A 12,569-nucleotide genomic window follows, 5' to 3' on the forward strand; every position below is an offset into this window, starting at 1 on the left:
TGTGGTTGAAAGTATGCAGAACAAATAATGATCCTACAGTAACAGGAAAGCATTTCTCAGACACTGTAACTAGTATCAGGGTTGTCCAACTCTATTACGAACAGATAACAGCACTAAAACGTTATCATGTCTGCAAGGCAGGCATATTTAAGAAGTATGTGTGAAGATAAATTGGCTAGTGTTAAGGCACATAGATATGGCTCATCACCAGCAAATCAGCGCATTTAGTCCTGGTGGTCATTCTTAAGAAAGCACAGAAGTAACTGGTGGATGAATTTCTTTATAGATTTTATTGAAACTGGTGTCTTGGACATATCTTCTGAGATGGAAAAGGAATGCTTGTGATACAGTTTCTCTGATATTTTGCAAAAAGATTTCAACTCTGTTATGCGACACTGTAACTCTCACTTTATATAAAAGTCAAGATTTGACACAGTTGAAGGACTGCCAGATGAACTATTTTTTCTGCCCAAGTGTACACAGGCATTTGATCACCTCAACTCAAGCCAGTTTCTGATGAGCAACTTCAAGAAATGATTCAATATTGTAATGAATATGAAGAAGATGGTGCTATTCAAGAATACTTCCAAACTATTGGAGAACAATTAGGTTTATTAAAACCAGAAAATTGGAGGCAGGCATTGGCTAGATATCATAGCTTGTGCAAGATTGCTCAGGAACAAGATTTCAGTTAAAACTACATAAAAATGCACAAAGTTTATTCAGTTAACAAATTTTTCAATAGCTGTAAAAAGTGTAAAAAAGACAAAAAGCATGACTGCCCATAATATGAACACAATTACTTGCTTAATAAATGTTGAATGCTCACAAATGTTAAATAATATTAATGTTAAGGCTGTTTCAGTTGCACAAACTTTTTTATAGTTTTGAAAAAAATGGCTCCATTCAGAGATAGTGCAATAGCTTGCCCTTTTGTGTGTGTTCATTTACATAAATATTAAGGGTGTTAGAGCATGTCTGTGCACTTGGAATCATTTTCTTGTCATCACAAACAAAAACAATTGAAATTTTTGGTTCAAAGCCAGTTGAAGGGACATTTGCAGCACCAGTTGTAAACATTAACATGTGGCTTGGTGTTACCAATGGATATACTTTTTTTCTTCTTCTGTAAGCTCAATTTCTTCGTCAGCCAATTCTTGCAATAATGTACCTCCTAATTAAAACAAAATTCTTCCTTTACAAAAACCTTCAGTGTCATACAAAAACACATTATCATGGACATGGAGGCAATTAATAATTAACTTATTAGATAATGGCAGTGGTTCATGAGTCGAAATTGATTAGGAGACACAGTATATATATGTATATATAATTATAATATAAAGTGTATAACAATGTGCCCTCCCGGCTATCACCGGGATATATTATTATATACATTATAATTATAATATATATATGTATATTACTGAAGCATGAGAATTAGAGCAGTATTAAAATAAGGGAAACATGTTTTAACCTTCTGCGGCTTTTAGAAATAAAATAAATTTTGCATCACCATTTCCTCTGATTGCCTCCTTATATTTCCTGTTGGTGGTAAATTTGGTTTTAAAATTTTAAGCAGCTTTTTCACATCCAGTTTATCATCTGGGTCAAATATGAAAATGTGTTGTGCCATGCCTTTATGTGCTCTAAGTCGTTCCGACACCTACACAAAAAATTTTTACCACATTGTAGCAAATTAGTCTATAGAAAAAATGATTTGAAATTGAATACAAAGCTAGATATTGGTGACTTTTATCTTACATGATAAACAACTCATTACTCAGCACTGACATTGTAATATTTCAACCCATCAAGTAGCTGATCAAGCATTGGCTTGCATTTGATCACAACAAAGTATTCTATGACTTCTTTCACAAAATGGTCTTTATTCTCTAGTTTAAGAGATGATGGTAAGCCATCATCTCAATACGCCAGTCTGAACATTCTGCAAAGGCACTGTTTACATGTTGTTGGATGTTTGCTTCTTGCAACTGAAAATTTTCCCATGGCATAAAAATTTTTCCCATGGCAAATTCACTATTTAAATATTTAAGAAATGCAGGGCTTTAAAAGTTTCCATAAAACATGGCAAACACCATGTAAAAAAGTTAGAAAACATTTCAGCAGTGTTGGGAAAATTAGCTTGAAAAGACAAAGATTTGCAATAAAGTAAACAAGATAAAAGACCACAAACACATAAACTAACACTGTTGAAATCAAACTCAATGTTTTTTCTTCGTAAGCCAAGCGATCGAAGTCTTGGGTGTAAAGTTCGCAAAGACATATCAATATCATGATATCGTCTTAAGAGAAGCAGGATTTTTCATATGCAAAACTTTGCGTGAAATAGTTCTTAATTAAATCGTCTTCGCCTTTAGGAGCTGGTTGTTGGTATTAATTTAAATCTACAAGGCAATAAACAAAAATCCTTTTATTGTTACCCCCCGGTTAAGATTTCTTGTTCCCAGTCTCCCGTAGATATGACCGGTAGGCTTTCTTATTGAACTTTGATTTTGCATTGCGATAACTGGTTTTGTGCATTTGGTCAGTTTTATTTTGCATTGCAATATTTAATTTTTTTATAACTTTTATTTTAATTTGCATCGTGGCAAATTTTTTGTGCATTCAGCACATTATTTTTGTATCAAACACATTGATTTTGAATTTAAGGCAATGTTTGTGCATTGACAAATTAAATTGTGAATTGCAGATACGGGCCACCGTAGACTTAGAAAAATTTTGAGTGATGTTTTGTTGTGAATGGGTTGAAGATATAGTTTGAGGGAGTGAGCAATATATGTATGAGGTAAACATTGCAAGAGAATAAACTTCGTTATTCGTCAGGCTTGAGTTGCTGCATCCATTCGACATAATCAAAGGAATATTGCCTGGGCGACGGGCAAGATTCACAAAACCAGTTGCAACTTTATCATGTCATGAACTAAACTGGAATCTAAATTAGCATCATAGACATAGAGTACAATGTATCGAAAAGAATAATTAAGCGGAGTTCAACCATCACCACAAAATAGGAATGGTAAATAATCGTCAATTATACTGATATAATTGGTAGCATCGACTTTCGTTTTTGTTAAAAGAAAGATAGAAAATATTTGAAAGTAGCACACTTGTAAGACCAATTTACTCATGAAGGATGGAATGTTTTTGCAGGACGCCAAAATGACAATAATTCATTGAAACAAAACTTTCCACATAGTATAAAAATTAGCTACTTCAAGTGCAAATACTTTGTAGTAGCAGAGTTGCGGAAGCTACTTTCGAGTTCCTGTTATTGCACTCAACAATTATACATAACCGGATATAACGTCATAACAATTTCTGTCTTGTAATCAAAAGGGGAATTCCTGGAAATCTTCTTCACTTTCGTTATTTTGCTCATTATCCGTAGAACATTTGAGTAAGCAGCGAAGACGTTCAACACCTAAGTTCGTAGAAAACATGGATGATGAAGAGTGGGGACTTGTTTACATGGAAGATGTAAAAGGTTATGTCAAGGATCACGGTGTCTCCGGTATCGAAGATTTTTTTAAAACACAACTAGGCCGTTGGAAAGATGTAGAAATCAAGATTGGGGTGACAGGCAACTCAGGCGTTGGAAAATCTAGTTTTATTAACGCCATACGAGGGTAAGAGAAATGTAGATCAAATTTATTACTATCATAAGAAAACAAATATTTCGTTTGAATATTTCAAACTGTCAAAGTTATAATTACTATTTCTTAAAGTTACGAGAAAAATTTCATTTTAATTTTGCTTTAAACGTACGCTTTCATTATTATAATTTTTCTTTACGACTAAACTAGAAAAAAATTGAATAAAACAGAAATTAAAACATAAATGTCTCATGAACAATGTCATGAAATCGAAAATAAATAAGTGTCAATTTATGTTACACTTGCAAATAAAGGCGATTCCACTATAAATGCTACAGCTGTCTCTCCTAAGATAAAATGTAATTTTCCCTCCCTGCTTAGACAATTTCGCAAAATAACTCTAAAATACAAATGGTCTATGCCATTACAAATCATACTAGCCTATACTGAAAATGGACTAGTAGCGAGAGACTTGCCGAGCGGAAATCGAATTTGTGTAATAAAAATTAATGCCCAACATAAAGTTTTAAATTAAATGAAGATATGATCTTCGTACTTTGCTGGACAATTTAAAGGAGTAGTCAGACCTTAACACAACTTTCCCTCATATGAAAGTTTATATTGTTCTTACCTCTCTCGCGAAATCCTAGGTTTCCAATTCAAATTTAACTCGAGAAATAATGCCTTAAATGTGTGTATTTTTGCCTCTTGTTCGATCGCCATTGTGTACATGCAAGCGAAGCTGCAGTCAAGCAGCGGTTTTTCGTCGTTACGTCACTGCGCGGTGATCGTTGTCAACATTGGACAAAATATACTAGCAAAAGTAGAAATTACGCATAGGCATATTCATAGTTGCATTTTATTTTCTAAGTTTTTAAATTATTTTGCGCAATGGATTCGGATTACTCAAACGATTCCTCTAGTAATTATTCTGGAAGCAGTGTTTCAAACTACGAAGAAATGATTAACGATCAAAACATGATTCAACCATATGCTTATGAGCCGATTGAAACAGACTCAAGCGACGAGCCTATGGACGACTCCGACGAAGTTCAGCTGTTGTAACAATGAATGAAGACTCAGCACAATTTGAGGGAATAGATACTCCGGACTGTATTATAGATAATCCTGTTTTTCGAAATCTTTGTTTAAACTATTGGGTATTACGACTGGCATGGAGTGAGTACAAACAACACTATGGTTCAAGAGCTGAAGAAGGACCTGAACACAAAAGACTAAGACATGTGGCTTACAGGCAACTGGTTCGATGGTGTTGGAATGTATTGGGCAAGGAAATTAGAGTACCACTACCATCTTGTGCTGTTAGCTGCATTCGAGCACATTTCCAACCACCAGGTCTAGAAGAGGACTTTGTCTTTGAGGGTTTTAAATTCGCTGATGAATAATAATGGTAATTTAAATTATTATAGCCATATTTATAAGTATCGTTAGTGATGAATTACTAATAAATAAAAATATAAATTGGATTTAGTAAATGAACAATAAATACAAATTATAATGGCCAAGCCAAACCAATTCTTTATTTGTGCTATGGAAGGATTTTGGTGTACATAATTGAAATATGCCTTTGCTAATGAATTTGCATAGCAAAACAAAAAATTGGGCTACTTTACTATTACAGATTCTCTTATTATTAATTATAAATATTGATATATAGGTACATAACTATTTTTGGGGGACTATTTACCCATTCTTGATTTGTGTGCTTGTATAACACTTTCTTCGTTTGGTTTTTCTATAGATGCAATATTTCTTGGAATGTTTGCTGGTAAAGAAATCTTGTTATGTACATTTTTTACATTAAAACAGCAGACATCTTCCATCATACCTTGCACAAAAGAATATGACTTACTTGCCATAATTGGCTTGGCTACCCAATTTTTTCGCCCTTTTGGGAACACGATAAGCACAAGTGCAAGGAGGGAAAATACTTTATTAAAAGTGCTTTTCCTACAAAGGTATGCTTGCAAGAACCAAGTTGGCAGTGATAGACCACTATGTAAACACTGGCAGAAAACAAGCACAAGTTCAATGTGGAAAGCAGCAAGGGAAAAAGCGATATAATATCGTGTTCTCTAATAGTAAAGTAGAATCTCTAATAGTAAAGTAGCCCAAGGAGAATCTCTAATAGTAAAGTAGCCCAAGGAGAATCTCTAATAGTAAAGTAGCCCAAGGAGAATCTCTAATAGTAAAGTAGCCCAAGGAGAATCTCTAATAGTAAAGTAGCCCAAGGAGAATCTCTAATAGTAAAGTAGCCCAAGGAGAATCTCTAATAGTAAAGTAGCCCAAGGAGAATCTCTAATAGTAAAGTAGCCCAATTTTTTGTTTTGCTATGCAAATTCATTAGCAAAGGCACTTTTCAATTATGTACACCAAAATCCTTCCATAGCACAAATAAAGAATTGGTTTGGCTTGGCCATTATAATTTGTATTTATTGTTCATTTACTAAATCCAATTTATATTTTTATTTATTAGTAATTCATCACTAACGATACTTATGAATATGGCTATAATAATTTAAATTACCATTATTATTCATCAGCGAATTTAAAACCCTCAAAGACAAAGTCCTCTTCTAGACCTGGTGGTTGGAAATGTGCTCGAATGCAGCTAACAGCACAAGATGGTAGTGGTACTCTAATTTCCTTGCCCAATACATTCCAACACCATCGAACCAGTTGCCTGTAAGCCACATGTCTTTGTCTTTTGTGTTCAGGTCCTTCTTCAGCTCTTGAACCATAGTGTTGTTTGTACTCACTCCATGCCAGTCGTAATACCCAATAGTTTAAACAAAGATTTCGAAAAACAGGATTATCTATAATACAGTCCGGAGTATCTATTCCCTCAAATTGTGCTGAGTCTTCATTCATTGTTACAACAGCTGAACTTCGTCGGAGTCGTCCATAGGCTCGTCGCTTGAGTCTGTTTCAATCGGCTCATAAGCATATGGTTGAATCATGTTTTGATCGTTAATCATTTCTTCGTAGTTTGAAACACTGCTTCCAGAATAATTACTAGAGGAATCGTTTGAGTAATCCGAATCCATTGCGCAAAATAATTTAAAAACTTAGAAAATAAAATGCAACTATGAATATGCCTATGCGTAATTTCTACTTTTGCTAGTATATTTTGTCCAATGTTGACAACAATCACCGCGCAGTGACGTAACGACGAAAAACCGCTGCTTGACTGCAGCTTCGCTTGCATGTACACAATGGCGATCGAACAAGAGGCAAAAATACACACATTTAAGGCATTATTTCTCGAGTTAAATTTGAATTGGAAACCTAGGATTTCGCGAGAGAGGTAAGAACAATATACACTTTCATATGAGTGAAAGTTGTGTTAAGTTCTGTCTACTCCTTTAAGCAATTGCGATGGCAGAGGTCATGGGTTCGAATCCCGTTGAGTCACCTGAATTTTTTTCAGGTTCGTGAGACAATTGCTTAAATTGTCCAGCAAAGTGCGAAGATCATATCTTCATTTAATTTCAAACACCGCACTGCATATAACATTCTTTCACATAAAGTTTTAATTTGAACCATAGAAATAGACTAAAAATTGTAAAATTGAATTTATTGTAACGTTTCGTCTTTATTTAAGACAACTTCAGACTGAAGAGGTCTTAAATAAAATGGAGTAATACAACTTTCAATCATGCAATCACAGAGGGCTGTTATTTTGTCATTGCTCAACTTTAGTGCTCAAACTACACTCCTTCGGTCGTCATACCTGTTCACTATAGCATTTCTCACCTACGGAAAAAGCGGAGAAACGAGTACTTCACATGGAAAATTTTTCTTCTCCTCCACTTATGTTCCCTCATACAAAATTGCGGCAAGCGACTGAGCCCAAGCCCCAATACCTTATACAATAAGTAATATCAATAGTAAGCATTATCAATACCAAATTACAGCTAGACGAGCATTTCGCTAACTGGACTTTAAATGAACAGAACATCTAAATTACAGCTATATTTCTTAATTAAAGACTTCGAGAAGACGATGAAGACGCAGCAGAAACTGGAGTGACAGAGACAACTTTGATGGCGATATCATATCCTCATCCAACAAATCCCAAAATTATTTTCTGGGATCTTCCCGGCATTGGAACACCCAACTATCCTGATTTACCCACGTACTGTGAAAAAGTAAACTTGGAGAAGTACGACACCTTCTTGATTTTCACCAGGGGACGATTCACTCAAAATGATCTGATTCTGGCGAAAAAAGTTATCTCTATCGACAAGTCTTTCTTTTTCATTCGCACACACATCGATGTGGATTACAACAACGAGAAACGAAAGAAAGCGTTCAAAGAAGAAGAAATGTTGAAGAAGATTCGCACTGATTGTTGGAAAAATTTTCAAGGCGTCCGTCATGGATTGAACGAAAATAAAGTGTTTCTTATCAGTAACCACCATCCTACCAAATGGGATTTCGCACGTTTAACCCAGTCTATTCTCGACGTTCTGCCGTTTCGACAACGAGAGTGTCTCACTTTGTCCTTAGGTGTTGTAGCAAATTTCTCCCTTGCATGTTAGCACAAAGCAGTTATGCGTCCGTCGGTTCTCTATGGGACTGTATACTATCTAAAGCTAGCGCGCAGTCAAACACAATTCTCAAAATGTCATCAATTCCAATTCATGCTCCTTACTCGTTCACAGGCATCAACAAAAGACAATGCCGTCTTAATTGGACCCTTCTAAAATACTCAATAATCATAAGTTCCTTTTTCCGCTTTAACGATAAGTTCCTAGTCTCAAATAACAATCATAATTTATTTACATAATTTCCGACACACTCCCCCCTTTGAGCCTTTAGGGTCAAACATAACTTTTGTTCGCCAACATGCATCCACAGCTGCAGCCCTTCTGGGTCTTCTGTTACTTCCTGCCATGCTCTCCTTTTCTCTATCCTCTAATATCTCACTACCTTGCACTCCGTTATCATGTACCCTTACACCTATCTCAAGTGGATACAATTTTTGCAGAGGCCTACTTATATACTGAAGCCTTCCTTTACTGACAACTCTGACTTCTGCTCCTCTGACTATATCATCCTTTCCTACGACTAACCTCTCAATTCTCGCTGTTTTCCAAAACCTTCTTTTTAAACTTTCGTCAAAAACAAGAACGACATCACCTACTTTTGGACAAAAACTACCCTTCACTTTTCCGACCTTATGGTATTCTCTTAAATTTGTTAAGTACTCCTTCTTCCACCTTGACCAAAAATGTGTCCTCAATTTCGCTAAATATCTAAACCAACGTTTTATCTCTCCTTCATCTTCATCCCTAATAGCGTTTTGAACTTCCTCGTCTGGAATAGATGTTAATCGTCTTCCAAACATGAGATGGGAAGGAGTCAGTACATCCACATTTACTTCATCATCGTACACATACGTCAATGGTCTGGAGTTTAACGTACCTTCTACCTCAACTAATGTCGTCAACAGTTCTTCCCTATTCAATTTAGCATTACCCAATAACTTCCTCAGGCAACCTTTCACCAACGCTACCATTCTTTCAAAAAATCCACCCCACCAAGGTGTCCTTGCCAAATTAAATTTCCACACCAACCTATTACCTTCCAAAAATGATTTCACCTCCTTGCTATCATAAATCTCCTTCAATGCTTTCTCAGTTGCTTTAAACGTCTTGGCATTGTCCGAAACCATTAGCGAAGGTGTTCCCCTTCTAGCGGTGAACCTTCGCATGCAATTCAAAAAACAACGTGCACTAAAACTGAGTCAAGATGAATTGCTCTTGTCACACAGCAAGAAAATAATGCAATGTACACCTTAAACATCTGCCCACCTTCTTTTGCAAACAATGGTCCCGCAAAATCCACACCTACCTTAGAAAAGGGAGGGGAATATTGTACTCTAAAGTCTGGCAGACCTGCTTGCACTGGTGTTTTGTAAGCCTGGCCTTGATGTCTTCTACAAATCATACAATTACCAATCACTCTTTTCACAATCTGTCTACCTCGAGGCATCCAAAATTTGCTGCGTAGCTGAGCTAAGGTGGCTCTCACCCCAATAAGGTGAACCTTCCTATGGCAATCTTTAATGATTAATTCTGTTAAGTGGTGATCCTTAGGCAATAAAATTGGTTCCGTCGCTTCTAACTCTAACTCTGAATTGCCAAGTCTACCCTTACATCTAATCATCCCATTACGCTCCACTATGTTCAATTGTCTGACTATTTGCTCATAATCACTACGTTTCCTTACTTCCTTTTGAGCCCATTTTATCAACACTTGCTCTGCTATCACCAGCTCTGATACTCTCAATGCTCCCGTATTCCCTGCCTCATGCTTAACTTTTGCCTTCAAATTGTCTACAAACCGTTGAACAAATGCCATGACCCTTACAAGTCTTAATATATCACTAAAACCTCCAAACTTCACTGCACTCTCTACTACCTGTGTTGCAACTAATGCAATCCTTTTTACCTCAGCAAGACTTTCTTCTGTATCCTTAACCTCTTTTTCCCTTGGCCATTTGCACTGTGGACCTGACAACCACCTTGGTCCTTTCCACCAAAGCTCACTTCCCTTTAATTGCGATGCTGCAACTCCCTAGAACCTAAGTCAGCTAGGTTCTCTACACCTGGGCAATGTCTCCAATCATCCTTTCTGCTCAATTTTCAAATTTCGTTAACTCTATGGCGTACAAATTGTTTCCATTCTCCCTTATTACTGATCCAGCACATTGCAGTCATACTGTCTAAGCAATAGTATGTTCCTATAAACTGTACGTATCCTCCCAACGCTGACTTAACCGTGTCCATTAACACTGCCAGTATCCCAGCCGACATAAGTTCTAATCTGGGAATGGTCTGCGATTTCAATGGCGCTATCCTCGTTTTCGCAGTAAGCAATTCTACATGATAAGCCCCATTTAGTTCTCTTACGAAATATATTACTGCACAGTATGCCTTCAGGCTGGCATCTGCATACCCATGCAAATAACACTTTGTCTCACCAATCAAACTACCATAAACACATCTCGTCACTACTAAGTCCCTTACTTGCTCTAACTCTTCTATCCACACCTCCCACCATTTCCTCCTGTCACCATCCTACTCTTTATCCCATTCAATGTTCTCAATACACAACTCCTGAAACAATAACTTAACACAAACTATGATTGGGCTTACAATACCCAAGGGGTCAAATAATCCTGCAAGTACACTTAGCATGTTTCGTTTACTAGGAATGAGTGTTTTTGCTCTTTCAGCCAATTTCCACTGGCAAAACACAAATTGATCTGATTTACACACCCATCCCAATCCCAGTACCTTCTCAAAACTTCCACTACTACTATTTTCCCCAACAGATGCTTTTGCGTAAGTTTGATCATCAACCACATTCTTCATAACTACATCTACTTTTCTCCCTTCTAAATTGCTTCCTTCTCTCCTTTCTATTTCTTTAAGAACACGCACATCATTACTGAGCCACTTTCTAAGCTTAAATCCCCCTGCAGCCATTTGCTTAATTGCTTTCTCATATAACATGATTGCTGCTTTCCTCGATTGATCACCTGACACAAGGTCATCCTACATAAAAGCTGTCTTTGAGTTTCCTAACAAATTCTCTATCTACTTCCATGAATGAGTCTAAATGATACTGTAACATTGCATTCAACGAAAATGGAGAGCAATTAACCCCAAACACTACTCTACAAAACCGGTATTCCACAGGTCTTACCCTTTCACTATTCACATCATCTACCCATAAAAATCTTAGGCAATCCCTGTCCAAAGTGTCAACTGCAATGTACAAAAATGCTTTTTCAATGTCTGCCACTAACGCAACTCTTTTCTCCCTAAACCTTATCAAAATGTGAAATAACAATGGTGCTAATTTTGGTCCCACATGCAAACAGTCATTAAGCAAGGAATCTTTTGGTGACTCTTTACATGACGCATCATAAACAACTCGTACCTTGGTTGTCTTTGCATCTTTATGAACAACTGCATGATGTGGTAGGTAATGTATTTTATCGGCTTGCTCTAATTCTATGACTGGTTATATAACACCACTACTCAACTGATCCTTGATTTTCTTGTCATACTCATCCAAAATGTCTGGTTCTTTCTTCAGCCGGACTAACTGACCTTTTAATCTTTTCAAGCTTACATTAAAATTTGTAGAATCTAATCTATGTCCTTCCTTCCAAGGCAATTTAACACTGTATCTAATACCATTAAACACAATAGAATCCTTCAAAGACTTGTGAATCTCGTCCTCTTTAACTATTCCTATAGTTTCAAAATCCCACAAGCGATTGACATTCCCATCCAAATTTAAATTGCTAGAGCTTTCATGAGCAATGAAGTTTACTTGAGTGTGCAAGTTATCTAAATCGCTTCTAGCTTTCATGGGCCTAATTTAGTAGACACAGCCACCGGTTCATCTACCCGTCCCCGAAAAACATTTCCTTCCTGAAACCACCAAAGATAATCAGCTCCGACCAAAACCTCAATTTCCAAAACATCCTTATCCTTGCAAACATCTGAAAACCACAGACCTTTTAAATGAGAATAATCCCTTTTTCTCAACTCCACATGTTCATTTCTAAGTTAAGATATACAGTCCACACTATATGCTTCAATATTCACACTCTCTCCCCATGTAACTGAAGTCAACTCTAATTGAAACACTTCTCGCAATTTACCTTCAGCCTTCTCTTGACCAAATGATTTGATTTCTACCCATTCCTTTCTAATAGACTGAATACCTGCTCTCTGTATTATCTTTCTTTTCACAAATGACTTGTGACTTCCTGAATCAAATAAGACTCTGACTCTAACACTTCCCTTATCTCCCTTAATAAAAGCCTGTGCTGTCTGTAATTCTACCCTACAATGAGATCCCAAAATAGAATGGTTGGTTTGAACATCGCCTGAAAGAATCCCA

At 36.5% G+C, this 12,569-nt stretch overlaps 1 protein-coding gene and 1 long non-coding RNA gene across 2 annotated transcripts; one reads left to right on the top strand and one right to left on the bottom strand.

Annotated features, from left to right (window-relative positions):
* Positions 1–685: 685 nt before the first annotated feature.
* Positions 686–4,357, bottom strand: LOC124438075. Its single transcript, XR_006945962.1, has 4 exons — positions 4,249–4,357; positions 2,210–3,445; positions 1,478–1,666; positions 686–1,174 (listed from the first exon to the last, which is right to left on the bottom strand). It is a non-coding gene; the product is annotated as an uncharacterized LOC124438075 (long non-coding RNA).
* LOC124438032 (interferon-inducible GTPase 1-like) lies at positions 3,391–8,384 on the top strand. Its single transcript, XM_046988023.1, has 2 exons — positions 3,391–3,650; positions 7,630–8,384. Exons 1-2 carry the CDS (start codon positions 3,463–3,465, stop codon positions 8,180–8,182), a joined length of 741 nt encoding a protein of 246 aa, XP_046843979.1. The 5' UTR covers positions 3,391–3,462; the 3' UTR covers positions 8,183–8,384.
* Positions 8,385–12,569: the final 4,185 nt, after the last annotated feature.

This window comes from Xenia sp. Carnegie-2017, unplaced genomic scaffold, assembly GCF_021976095.1.
Source record: "Xenia sp. Carnegie-2017 unplaced genomic scaffold, XeniaSp_v1 HiC_scaffold_1, whole genome shotgun sequence".
Taxonomy (NCBI): domain Eukaryota; kingdom Metazoa; phylum Cnidaria; class Anthozoa; order Malacalcyonacea; family Xeniidae; genus Xenia; species Xenia sp. Carnegie-2017.